At 42.1% G+C, this 14,149-nt stretch overlaps 1 protein-coding gene across 1 annotated transcript; it reads right to left on the bottom strand.

Annotated features, from left to right (window-relative positions):
• Positions 1 to 11,231: 11,231 nt before the first annotated feature.
• Positions 11,232 to 12,137, bottom strand: LOC141129761 (odorant receptor 131-2-like). Its single transcript, XM_073617847.1, has one exon. The coding sequence runs from the start codon at positions 12,135 to 12,137 to the stop codon at positions 11,232 to 11,234; it is 906 nt and encodes a 301-aa protein (XP_073473948.1).
• Between the last annotated feature and the right edge of the window lie 2,012 nt (positions 12,138 to 14,149).

The raw sequence follows: 14,149 nt of genomic DNA, 5'->3' as shown, positions 1-14,149 counted from the left end.
TCAGGGCTGTTTGGGTGGCAAAAGGAGGACCTACTTAATATTAGGCGGGTGATCATATTATGATGGATGGTCATAATGTTATGGCTGATCAGCGTATGTGTACAACACAACAAGGTTATAATATAATTTACTGTTTCTTTGTTCCTGTAACAATAAAACAACAAAGGTTCAGCCATATATCCATCACCGTTTTGGTAAGAGTCATATTTGCAGCAGTTTTCTAACTTAATAATAAAAATAATAGTAATAATAAACTTTATTTTATATAGCGCTTAAGGATGGAGCCTCTTTCTGAGATTTGTTGTTTACAAGTTAAAATCAGTTTTTTTTTTTTGCTAGTAAATTACTTAGAAGCCCAAATATTATATATATTTTTTTCCAGACACCCTAGGCCTAGAGAATAAAATGGCGGCCACTGCAATACTTTATGTCACACCGTATTTGCGCAGCGGTCTTACAAGCGCAATTTTTTAAAGAAAAAAAATACACTTTTTTTTTAATTAAAAAATAAGACAACAGTAAAGCTAGAGCAATTTTTTTCTATATTGTGAAAGATAATGTTACGCTGCGTAAATTGATACCCAACATGTCAAAATTGCGCCCGCTTGTGGAATGGCGACAAACATTGCCACTTAAAAATCTCCATTGGCGACGTTTAAAAATTTCTATAGCTTACCAGTTTTGAGTTACAGAGAAGGTCTAGAGCTAGAATTGATGCTCTCGCTCTCACAATCGCGGTGATACCTCACATGTGTGGTTTGACCACCGTTTTCATATGCAGCCGCTACTCACGTATGCATTCGCTTCTGCGCGCGAGCTCGTCGGGACGGGGGTTTTTTAAAAATTAAAAAAAAAATTGTATTATTTATTTTACATTGTTTTATTTATTTTTACACCATTTAAAAAAATAATAAATTGTGTCACTTTTATTCCTATTACAAGGAATGTAAACATCCCTTGTAATAGAAAAAAGCATGACAGGACCTCTTAAATATGAGATCTGGGGTCAAAAAGACCTCAGATCTCATATTTACACTAAAATGCATAAAAAAAACAAAACAAAAAGTCATTTAAAAAAATGACATTGAAAAAAATATGCCTTTAAGAGGCGTGGGCGGAAGTGGCGTTTTGACGTTGCTTCCACCCAGCAGTGTCATTTAGACGAGTGGGCGCCATCTTAACCTCACTCGTCTCCAGGCACAGGAGGGAGACAGATGCGATCGCCTCCGCCGCTACTGATGGCTCCGGTAAGCGGCGGAGGGCACCGGATCGCGGCGGGAGGGGGGGGCCCTCTCCGCCCACCGATAAAAGTGATCTTGCAGTGAATCCGCTGCAGAGACCACTTTTATCAGAAAGAGGACTGCCGCACGAAAATGGGGATACCGGGGTTATGGCAGCTAGTTGCTGCCATAACAACGATATAACCCCTTCAAAGTTTGAACGTACATCGGCGTGTGGCAGTTCGGAAGTGGTTAAAAAAATAAATTAAAAAAAGGCTAATATGCATGGTATTGTCTTAAAAAGTGTTTGGGGCCCCAGGTCCTGCCCCAGGGGACATGTATCAATGCAAAAAAAAGTTTTAAAAACGGACGTTTTTTCGGGAGCAGTGATTTTAAAAAATGCTTAAAGGGGAAAAAATAAAAGTGAATTATTCCTTTAAATTTCGTACCTGGGGGGTGTCTATAGTATGCCTGTAAAGTGGCGCATGTTTCCCGTGTTTACAACAGTCCGAGAGCAAAATGACATTTCTAAAGGAAAAAAAGTCATTTAAAACTAGTACTAGCGCTAGTGCCGGCTATTAATGAATTGTCGGGTCTCTGCAATACACATAAAGGTCATTGAAAAAAAAACGGCTTGGGATTCCCTCACAGTGCATCACCAGGCCCTTTGGGTCTGGTATGAATATTAAGGGGAACCCCGAACCAAAATGTAAAAAAAAAAGTGTGGAGTTCCCCCAAATTCCATACCAGGCCCTTCAGGTCTCGTATGGATATTAAGGGGAACCCCGCGCCAAAATGAAAAAAAAAATGGCGTGGGGATCCCCCTAAAAATCCATACCAGACCCTTATCCGAGCACGCAACCTGGCAGGCTGCAGGAAAAGAGGGGGGGACGAGAGAGCGCCCCCCCTCCTGAACCATACCAGGCCACATGCCCTCAACATTGGGAAGATGTCCCCATGTTGATGGGGACAAGGGCCTCATCCCCACAACCCTTGCCCGGTGGTTGTGGGGGTCTGCGGGCGGGGGGCTTATCGGAATCTGGAAGCCCCCTTTAACAAGGGGACCCCCAGATCCCATCCCTCCGCCTGTTTGAAATGGTAATGGGGTACAAATGTACCCCTACCATTTCACAAAAAAAGTGTCAAAAATGTTAAAAATGACAAGAGATGGTTTTTGACAATTCCTTTATTAATCTCTTCTTCTTTCCCCACTTCTTCTGTTCTTCATTCGGTTTTCTTCTTCCACCTTGTTCTTTCCCTGCTTCTTCCTCTGCATCCTCTGCTTCTTCCTTTGGCCTTCTGGTCCGCATCTTCCTCCGGCTTCTTCTTCCCCGCTTCGTTCTTCGGACGATCGTATCCGTGGGAGGTTCCCGCTGTGTGACGCTTCTGTTCTTCTGACAGTTCTTATATAACTGAGGACGGAGCCACCCGGTGTGGGGGAGAAGTGTGGGGAAGAACACTTTTTATGACAATAACTTGCATATTAACCTTTAAAATTAGCACTTTAGATTTCTCCCATAGACTTTTAAAGGGTGTCCCGTGGCTTTTTCGAACACCCCAAATTGTTCGCTGTTCGGCGAATGGGCAAACAGCCTATGTTCGAGTTGAACTCATGTTCGACTCGAACAGATAGCCTATCCCTACTCCAGACACATAAAACAGCCAAAAATGCACACATCCATTCTCAAGATTTCACCACTTACAACATACAGGCTTGTGAAAAACTTCCAGTCAGAGTACTCTGCACTCAACTAGACTGGCACACAGGCTTTCCTGGTGATCTGACTCGTACTAATGACGCTAGGTAGGAAGGGGTTAACATCTAGGGTGATCTAGGACTAATAATGGGGTTTCATAATCAGGGGCAGCCCATCCATTAAGGGCGCACGGGCGTTGCCTTCCTGTCATCCGCTGCCTCCCCTATCCATGCGTCCGGCCCCTTTCAGGGGACACGGGACCATGGATACCAATGTGGAGGGGTCATTTTTTTTGAAGCACCTATTAGAGCCAGAGGCTCTAATAGGCTTCAATATAGGGTGGGCTCGGATCGCAGAGAGTGCACTCCGATCCCACCCAGGTGTGTTACAACAGCGAATGAATATTCGCTGTTGTAACACTGATCTTCCTCCCGGCCAATCAGGAAGTGGGCTTTGACACTGGTCACCAGATTGACTGAAAGGACAGGCGATCCTATTGGACGCTTAGGAGGAGCTGGAAGCCGCCACGGAGGACAGGACTTGGAGCCGAGCCGAGTGACTACACACTGCCTGCCACCCGCCGCCATGGAGGACAGGACTCGGAGCCCAGCAGTTCTGCCTGCCACCTGCCACTATGGAATAAGTACTGGACGTGCTGCTCGGGGGGGGGGGGGGTTAGTTGTGTGCCGCTCTGGGGGGATGGGTGGTTGTTTGCCTCCCCTCCCCCAAAAAAAAACACCAGCCACCACTGTTTATAATGTGCCAGCAACCCCACTAAACAAGGGTGGTTTCCCAGATAAAATGTATATCCTTTTTTCCCCTCAAATAGAGCTTTCTTTCTTTTATTTATTTATTTTTTGAGCTATAAACAAAAAAAGACCGTCAATTTTGAAAAATAAAACAAAATATTTTTCACCTTCTGCTATAAAACATATCCAATAAAAATAATATCGAATACATTCATAAATTTAAGTAAATATGTATACTACTACATATTTTTGGTAAAAAAAACCCCAATAGTCGTATGATTTGCGCAAAAGTTTTAGCATCCACAAATTATGGGGTATTTTTTTACTAGTAATGGCGGCGACTTATAGCGGGACTGCGATATTGCAGCGGACAATCAGGCACACACTTTTGAATTTTTTTTGGGGACCAGTGACACTAATACAGTGATCAGTGCTAAAAATATGCACTGTCACTGTACTAATGACACTGGCAGGGAAGGGGTTAACACCAGGGGCAATCAAAGGGTTAACTGTATGGTTAGCCAGTGTTTTTTTTTACAGTGTGGAAGGTGCTTTTACTAAGGGAAGGCATGGATCCATGTTCCTGCTTTGCAGAGACACAGGATCCCTGCCCTCCCTTCTGACAGCATGGCGATCTGCCTTGTTTACATAGGCAGACTTGCCGTTCTGCCTCTGTACCTAAGGCCCCATACACAGTATTAGATTTTCTGCAGATTTTTGTCTTCAGATTAACCAAAACCATGTAGTGCCAGGGCCTGCCTGATTGCATACAAATTTAAACTCTTAAGGTTTCACCTCATATTATATGATTTTGGTAAATCCAAAGACAAAAATCTGCAGAAAATCTAATAGTGTGTATGGGGGTCTAATGATCAGCGGGTGCCAGCGGACATCGAGTCCCTGGTACCCGCCCATCGGCTCCCGCTGTGAATAATCACATTGCGCGCGAGACTTTCCGGTGGCGCGCATTTGCGCCCGCTACCCAGAAGTGCAGGATCACTTATATATACGTGATCCTGTGCACAGTGGCTGCCCTGTAACAGTAAAACTGCTATAGGACTGTTTCTAAATGCCTGTTTGCCCAGAAAACCATTGTCACTGATAGAAAATGATGGGAAATTCAAGAATATACAGTTGTCACAAGTTTAGGTTCAGGTTCAGAATACTTTATGAATCCCAAGAGAAATTCTTACAGTTGAAGGGTGATCCTCCAATGGGGACAAATGTTCTGGTGAGACAACGGGTGAAAATGGGAATTCTTCTCACTTTGGAGGGATGACTTCTCACTTCCTGTTGCATCTCTGAGACAGGAAGTGAAGGGATGCACCCCAACAGGACAGAGATACCAAAAAAATAACCCAATGTGTTTTAACCATTTCCAACTCTATCCGAAAATATCTAAAAAAAGTCTATAAATATATTTTCATTTTTTTTAATAAAAAAAAAAAAAATTGATTTCTATAGCATTATTTAAGCTTTAAGACTGCCCATAATGGTAAAAGTAATCTTAGCAGAGGATTATTTTTAACTAACTGATGTGTGTCCTCATTTTAAAATGAGTTGACTTGTGAGTAAAGTGACTCTCTAATCTCCGATCCTCTGGGATCAGCCCAGAACAGGCAAAAGGGAATGCAAACAGCTTGTTTCATAACCAGAAAATACGATTGCAATCGACTTCTCTCGGGTGTTAATCATCTTTAGCTGATTATTTGAGGTTCATCACTTTTGATTTATCACTGCGAAAGCACCCGAGAGACAGAGTGTTGTTGGGGATAATGAGGGTCAGAAAACTTTTTTTTTTTTTTTTTTACAAGCATATGTAATATTATACAGAAATTATCTCTAAATTTTCTCTAAACTAGGAAAAAAAAATCTAAATGTATTTAGTAGGGACAACATTTTAGAGCACAGTCTGGTTTGTGGTCTTTATTTTGTTATTTTCCTACCTTATTTTACTAAATGGAATTCAATATAACATCACACCATGGATATTAAAGGCCTAGAAATAGTCAGAGTTCAAAACAAAATCGCTCTGTTCTCAGATGACATCTAACCTCCCCACATACCTCCCTCCTAAACCTGATAACACTTCTATCCCAGTTTGCAACCTTATTGTGACTTCACATAAATCCATCAAAATCAGAGGCACTAAATGTCACCCTTCCCCTGCGATATCAAGTCACTATATAGAACAAGCATACCATCCCTTCTAAAAACCATCCAGGACTTGCTCTCAGTGTGAGACCACACCGATATATATCTTGGTTCAGGTGAATCCACGCCATCAAAATGATTTACTTACCAAAGCCACTCTATCCGTTTCACGTATGGCCAATCCAGATTCCCTCACATGTCTTACACCTACTACAAACTCAGGTTATTAATTCACTTGAGGCCCAGTCAGACCCAAAATGAACAGAAATATTTTATATACACTTCAGATTTAAAGTAGTCTAATGCCGCGTACACACGATCGGAAATTCGGCCAGCAAAAGACCGATGAGAGCTTTTGGTCTAAAAATGTGACCGTGTGTATGCTCCATCGGACTTTTGCTGGCCGAATTCCAGCCAGCAAAAGATTGAGAGCATGTTCTCAATTTTTCGGTCAGAAAAAGTTCTGATCGTCTGTAGCAATTCCGACGCGCAAAATTCCTACACATGCTCGGAAACAATTCAAGGCATGCTCGGAAGCATTGAACTTCATTTCACCGCGTTCTTGACGGTCAAAAGTTCTGCAAACTTTTGTGTGACCTTGTGTATGCAAGCCAAGCTTGAGCGGAACTCTGTCGGAAAAACCGTGTAAGATTTTTCTGACGGAAAATCCGCTCGTGTGTACGCGACATAAGTGTACCAAATGTTACCTATTATTATAGGGCACCTCAGATCACACCACTAGTCCAACTTCACTCTGAATTGGATTTGCCACTATGGGCTCTTTTAGATGTCCTGGATATTTACCTAGTTGCTTTTTTCGCTCTGATCTGACTCCCACCCCAGTTTCGCCCTAAACTTCTCAGTCCAGTTTTAACCCACACTCTATTTGTTTATGATATCTCCCCACCTCCCTCTACTACACCTCTTCCATTGCCTGCTGTTTCCACGAGGTATGGACACAATGCACACCTTTTTCAGATGGTGGATATCCCATGGCTTCAGTACAGTCTATTCCCTGCTGATGGAAAGTGGAATCTGTTTGTGCAAATACAGGAATCCTATCAAATGCCCAACGAGGAAATATTTTGCTACATACAACTTTGACATCTAGTTGAATCCCTAATAAAAAAAAAAAAATCATGAAAAACCATGGCCTTTGAATCCCTCTGTAAAAATAGTCCAACAACCAAGGGAATGTTGTTACTTATCTACTCCCCTATCTTAGCTAATGCTTTAAATACCACCACACTTTACTGTACTCAGTGGGAATGAGACCTTAATGATCCCCCCCCCCCCCGTCAGCCTGGGCTAAGAATTGGTAGATCATTTTTAAAAGCTCTCGTAATGTGCTGGCACTAGAAAATTCTTTCAAAGTACTCTCCCAATGGTATTTTACCCCAGCTAGAATAGAAAAATGCAATCTGTTCTATTCTGCACCCTGTTTTAGGGGATGTTGAGAAGTGGGCAAAATGCCTCATGTATGGTAACTTGCTCAAAAGTGCATCGTTTATGGATTAGAGTCTGCATGATGATTAACAGAGTCCTACAAGTGAATGTGTGCAAAGATCTTTGGGAAGCTCCTCTTCAATAAACCAATACCGGACATTCCTTGAGATGCTAGAACCCTTATGTAGCGGACACCTACTTTTAGGTAGGTGACCTTTTCTTGTTAGCTTTCTATGACAGGTAAATTTAGACAGGCTGATGCTATTACAGCAGGCCTGTTTGGTTAATTTCCATATTTGAGTGACAGGTAGTTTATGTGTTGGTCTCGGCCAATCATTAATTTGCTTGGTAATCCCGGGACTCTCATATAAAAGCGGGGTCACATGGTGCCCGAGGGAGTTCGAGTCCAGTCCTGCTCTGAGGAGCGAGAGAGCCAGCCTGGTTCCCGGAGGGGAAGTTGGAGGGTTTCCCCTCCGGGGAGCCAATGGAGCTTCACCCTAGCAAGAAGGGTGGAGATCCAATCCTCATGGAGGAACAGATGACATCTTACAGCGTGTGGTCGTGGATGTCGTAGGCCTCCCCTGCGGGGAGGGGAGCTGGCCACAAAGAGTTAGAGAAACTGAGAGTCATTACGGATGAAGTAGCAACAAAGTGGAAGGAAACTGGGCGATCGATCGTTTATGAGTGGCACATGGACTATTGATCACGTGAGTGAAAGCCCAAGGGAAAGGTACTGCCAAAGACTGAGGGTTGTCGATGCACAAGTCAGTGAGATGGGCAGTAATGGCCTATGACTTTGAGTTCAGCATTGCCCCGGGATTCCAATCAGTCAAGCGGGAGGAGTTGTGCAGAGTGGCTCTCCTTTAGCTTAATTTGGAAGTACCATGCCGGTGGGAAGTAGTGGTTAAGAGGTAGCGGTGTTCCTTTTAAAGTTATCCAGATGCAGAAGTTATTCAGAGTGACTCTTTATCAATTAATTCTCTATCAAATCTACTTCCATCGTCCCTGAGTGAAGAGATCGTTTAAAATGATCTCCTGATTATCCGCAATTGTTCATAGATTTTTCTGTAAGAATCATTGAAAGATGACAATGTAACAAAAGAACATCTCAAAGGAAGACCTTCTCCCATCCCAGGTTATGTTGATGAATAAAGCATTAAGAAAAAGCATTAAGGACTGTGACTTTTAAATCTATGGGCTGCGAGGATTGAGTAGTAAACGTGAATTACAGATATAGCAAATATTCAGCCGCTCCTTCGGGGGTAAGCGCTACACTTATTACACATATATTTACAGCCACCCAACAAATGATCGCTCAGGCATGGAAATCTCCATTCTTAACATTGAGGGGGTTTAATCAAGTATTCGCGGGACACTTATCAATGAAAAGCTGACTGCCATACTGGCAGAAAACCAGGACAAATCCATCTCAATCTGGCAATCTTAGCTTGAGTACTCCCCACTCTCTCAAAATACACCAAGTCTCCTGCAGCTTTGATGGAAGGGATAGTCACCCTGCACTGTCACCTCCCTACATACTCCAGTGGGTGTCATCCACGTTCCCTCTCCTTCCCTTCCCCGACCCCAGGCTATATTTCCATTTTATTCCATCCACCCCCTTTTTTTTTTTCTTTCTCTTTCTCTTCATTCTTCCCTCCCTGTCGTATAGATATTGCACTTGCTCGATTTCCTCTATGCGCAATGACGTCATCCAAAGGCCCCACCCCTACGTGTTTCATCACAGGGACATGTAAATTCCTCAGGAGGAGATCTTGATGCTGACTTATGGAGGAGCTGATCTTTTGTGACATATTCCACTGGAGGACGGAAGATTTGATTTAAAGGAGACACAAGCTGTTTTTGATCTTGCATGTATATGTGGGCCATATCTTGGAGGATGAGAGCACAACTGGTGGTAGAGGCACATGGGAGGTGAATGAGAGGTGGCGTGAGCATTGTTGCAAGAGTTTATGTGCAAAGTGTTGTGTATAAAGGAAGAAGCATAGAGACCATTTTATATTTAATATGCAGTGTTGTATGGTGGAATAACATTTTTTTTATCTTTCATACTCTTTGTTTTCTTTTGTAGTGTAACATTAAAAACAATAGACAAAAAATTTCAAAAAAAGCATTTATTTATTTTTTTAAAATAATATCAAGATTTGTACCAGAAATATACCTTTCTTCTCTATTTACTCATCACCCTGAGCAGATGAGGTACAAGAAGTCCCAGTGTATCTCATTGCAGTCAGCTAGCATCCAAGAATTATAACTCAAAGGTCAGGAAATCTGAAAGGATCTCCTCTGTATGTTCTCTTTTTCAGTGTTACTGAAATTCTCACTGGAGCAGTGTAATGAACAGCCTTGAACCCTTGCAACTCAGGTCTGTGTACACCTGACTTTACTAGCCCTCATTAGTGGACTTTAAAGTGCCTCATACCTGGGTCTTATCAACAAGTTTGCTTATGCCCAGGAGAGAGGTCTATCTGTCCTTGGCTTCTGTCTGATCACTCATGCCTTGAGTTTTCTTCTGAACTGTATAGACTGTGTTTGTTCTTAGCTTATCCTGCATATTGGCCGGTTATCTCCACTATTGTCCATCATTGCACCGTTTGCCTGTCTGTTTGCCTTTTGTCTGCCCTGGTCATTGGTTTGTTTTCTGTAATTTTCTTTTGTCTGAAGGTTTACAGTGCTGCAGCCTCTGTTCTGTCTTTTCTCAGCTATTGACCCTAACAATACAGGAGTTTATTGAACTCTGTGACAACCAAATTTCTAAACCCAAAGAAAAATAGTGTGCTCAGTGGCCGCAAGACCTAAACCAAGATGAACACCTATCAGTAAATACAGACAGTATACTCATAGATCGAGGGAAATCAAAGGAGAGCCTCACCATTATTGAAAACAACTGGCCACATGAGCACTTAGAACCAGGAAGGTTCCACCAAGCCACCAAGATTAGCTTCATGGAAGAAGGTGACTAAAGAATGTCCCTTGTATGAGGCAAAGGGCACAATAAGGAGATCATCATAGGAAATTAAATCGACAGAAAGGTGATGCTGAGGATTTGTGTGTGGGTCAACTGTGATGACCTGGGAGAAGTGTGAAAGGAAAGATAGATTTTCAAATGCTAAAGCATGCAACTCAATATACCTAGGACAGGAGATTTATTACCAGCTCACCCAGTAGTGATACAGTTTGAGTGTTCATACTAAGAAGAAAATACATAGTATCAGCATGGTAAGAGACACTTAAGCCTAGTACACACGGGCCGAATGTTGGGCGGCATCAGCCAGTTCAATAGAAAACGGCTGACAATTGGTCAGTGTGTACTGCAGCTGGTCTGACTGAAGGGTCATGACCAAAAAAAGGTCTGCCAACCGGCTCCCGGTCAGTGCTCTCAGCCAAAGGCTGAGAGCGCTGACCAGTATGCTCTGGCGAGGGAGCTCTTCCCCTGTCAGAACACAGTAGCACAACAGGGGAGATTGCTGTACTAACATCAGATTGTTGGTACAGTGGCTCCGACCTGAGGTGTTGGTTTGTTTTCGTTCAACCTGCTGGGTTGAAGGAAAAAAAAACTAGTAGTGTGTACTAGGCTTTATAGTGTATATAAACCCTAACAATGAATCCCTCTTATTGGCTCCCCTTTGGCCTGTCAAATTTACCAGATATCACCAGGTGAAAAAAAACAAAAAAGAGAACAAATGAATCCACCACATCTAGGAACTAGTAAGCCACAGTTTATAATATTTTGGTTCTTGGGTCTATGTAAAATTTGAATTCAAGAGATTTTTATGTTACTAATTTGGGTAAAAACTGAAATCAGCCAGATTTATTTCAAGCAGTCAATATCTGTTATAAAGGAGAATAGTTTAATTTGGGATTGATACAGGTTTTTTTTGTAGATTTTCCATCAAAGTTAACTAAGGATTCACTCTTTTATGGCCAGCCCTATGAATCGCATCTACTTACAATCTTTTATTATAGAGGCCAATCCCTAAAGTCTTCTGTATACATTTGCGAAAAGCTTTATCTCTTAATCCATAAATTAAGGGCCCAAGAAATCTTGGAAAGCACATAAACACCAAGAAAGCTATATACTGTATGATGAATTTAAATTCCTCAAAATGATCTTCAACTATTGAAGAAGTCAAAGATATGATGTAAAGAAGGAGCTGAAATGCGTGGAGCAGAACTGTTTTGGATGCCTTTAATGCAGAAGACTTCCCAGATCCAATCTTTAATGCCACCATTAAAATGCTGATATATGTGTATATTATGACAAGTCCTACCAATGCTAAGCTGAGCACAGTTTTGCTGATTCCCACTAAGCCTTGAACTGGGCCCACAATTAGTACATATCTGTTACATACCACATAATGACCAAAAAAATCTATTTTCACAGATTTGGCTAATAGGATGAAATCTACAGCTCTAAGGGCCAGTGAAACCATCCATAGCACTGCCACTGTTACATTAGACCTCTGTATGGTACATAATTCCACATATCTTAATGGAAAACACACTGATATATAACGTTCCAGGGCCATTGTTGCCAAGATGTATGGAGTCATCAAGTAAGTAGTTTCTCCAATGGTCACTAAGATGTAGCAGAGGGAGATAAGCATGGTTAAAGAAAGCTGAGAGGCCATCAACAACAGGAATCCCAACAGGAGGTACAAGGTATCATACATGAGCATGTGAAAGAACAGAATGTAACGAGAGGTCTCACGGACATGAGGAGTGTTCCAGTAGACTCGGATTATGACTGTGATGAAGTAGAGGAAGAGACACAAGAAGACAACAGATGGTATAACAAGTGTCAGCCTTAGTGAAAGCGGTAATTTGTTCTGTATAGATGTCGAATTGGACATGGCTGAGACAATGTCAAGATTTCTTTCTATCGTAATAAAATTCTTCAGCTGTGAAGGAAAATAAAATAAAAATCAGTGGTTGGTTGGTATAGTTGGTTGGTTGGTAGTGTAACCCACCAGCTGTGTAAAGAATAACTGAACTTTAAAAAAAAAGTAGTTTTCCTTCCTGTTTAGGCACCCTGCTGAAAATTAGCCTAAGTCCACAACACAAATCACATACCGCTCAGGCCAACGAGGTGCAGTATCTCTCCAGGTGCTTGCCTTGGCTCACCACAGTTACTGGAGTGTGTAGAAGAAAGGAAGTGGCCGCACACTGGAACGAGAAGTTTGCTTGACAGGAATCTTTATTGTCGCATGCCAGAGAGATGATACAGGACCAAGGTTAACGTTTCACACGGCTATGCCGTGCTTGTTCACAAAAATTAGCCTACCTCCCCCAGATATGTACTTGCCCTAATTTCAGTGCCATTGCCTTTTCAGTCTTCACTTCCTGGCAGCTGACATCTTCCTACCTTCGCAGTGACTCCTCATAGACTTTTATGGACCTACTCAACGAGTAGATGCTCAGTTGATGGGCCCATATGTGGGTCTATGGGGAGAAACTGTGCAGGTATAGCCGTAATATTTCAGCTGCCCGGGGGTAAGGATAGCAAAAAGCCAAGATACAGTATATCTGGGGCAGGTGGAATAATTTTCTCCAGAGGGTCTGTAAAAGTACAGTTAGCCATGAAAATACATATGTCATGAGATAAACTGGGAGCTGCCATTGCTTGCCTTCTTCTGAGAATGCTAGTTGCGCAATTGTGTATAGGTTCAATATTCTCAAAACCACAGATCTGAACAAGTATGCAGCAAATGAAAGTCAGAATTGCTTCTTTCCATACTTGTTCCAGGTGACCAAACAAAACAACAGCATGTGCTTCTGATATATTTGCTTTTTTCTCTTTTTATTATATTACATACTAAGAAAAATGTAAAAAAACATTATCTATATAATCAGGGGAACTCACAATATTACATGTTGATCATTTCATAGTTGCTGCTTGAGATTATCACATGGAGCCTTATGTCAGAAATGTATGCTCTGTAATTTACAAATTCAGGTTGCAAGAAAGTATTTGCCCATTCACCCGACTTTCTTAGGTTAAAATATATATATGCACCATAGGTGTGCGCAGCCTATTGCATTAGGGTGTGCACCCCAATTCTCAAATGCACATGAACGCCACCTGCTGTCACAGAAAGGAGGCTCTCGTGGTGGGAGACAGTTGATAGGGAGCATATTATGTTACACCCTAAATACGGGTGTAATGTGTTCCTGCTGTTGAACCTAGCCTTTAATATAATGAGGGCATTTACACTGGTCAATGGCACCCTCAACCACCCACCTGGTGCTGTCCCTGGATAATGCTAATGCACATGGGGTGATTAGTGCGTGCCCAGGCACACCCTGTGCGCACGCCTATGATATGCACACACATGGGAAGCGATGATGCCATCGCACCCCATGTGATCCCGGAAGGACGGGTGTTCATTTGTTTGCCAGCAAAGGGATTTTATATGTGCGCATATGTGTTTTGCCCTGTTACCCCGCAGAGGTTAATCTGCTTGCTCGGTTGGCCATCCCAACGATAGGTGGCCCCTTCAATCTGGAAAGAGTCCCTGATTACCACATTGGTGTGTCACAGAAGATTCATTATCTGTCACTCGGTGGAGGAATACAATTTAATCATTTTGGACTATTTTTTGATATTACACTGACTTTTTTTTCTACTAATCTGTTATTTTTGATGCACATTGGACTTTATTTGTTTAATGTGTGTAGCACTTATCTACCTATTCCACTTACGATATGTTTGGGAGACTTATGCAATTAGTGGATTTATTTTTGCACTTTGTATTTCATATTCAATGTCATACCATAAAGCCTGGTACACGCTAGTATTTTTTTTTTTTTCCGTTCAACCCAGCGGTCTGAAGAAAAAAACCTGAATGCTCAGGAGGAGCCGCTG

This window comes from Aquarana catesbeiana, linkage group LG02 (assembly GCF_042186555.1).
Source record: "Aquarana catesbeiana isolate 2022-GZ linkage group LG02, ASM4218655v1, whole genome shotgun sequence".
Classification (NCBI taxonomy): Eukaryota; Metazoa; Chordata; class Amphibia; order Anura; family Ranidae; genus Aquarana; species Aquarana catesbeiana.
This window is presented reverse-complemented; position numbering and strand designations above follow the sequence as displayed.

Excerpts from the sequence above, each read along its gene's own strand:
- LOC141129761 (XM_073617847.1), bottom strand. The coding sequence starts at position 12,137 with ATGTCCAATTCGACATCTATACAGAACAAATTACCGCTTTCACTAAGG.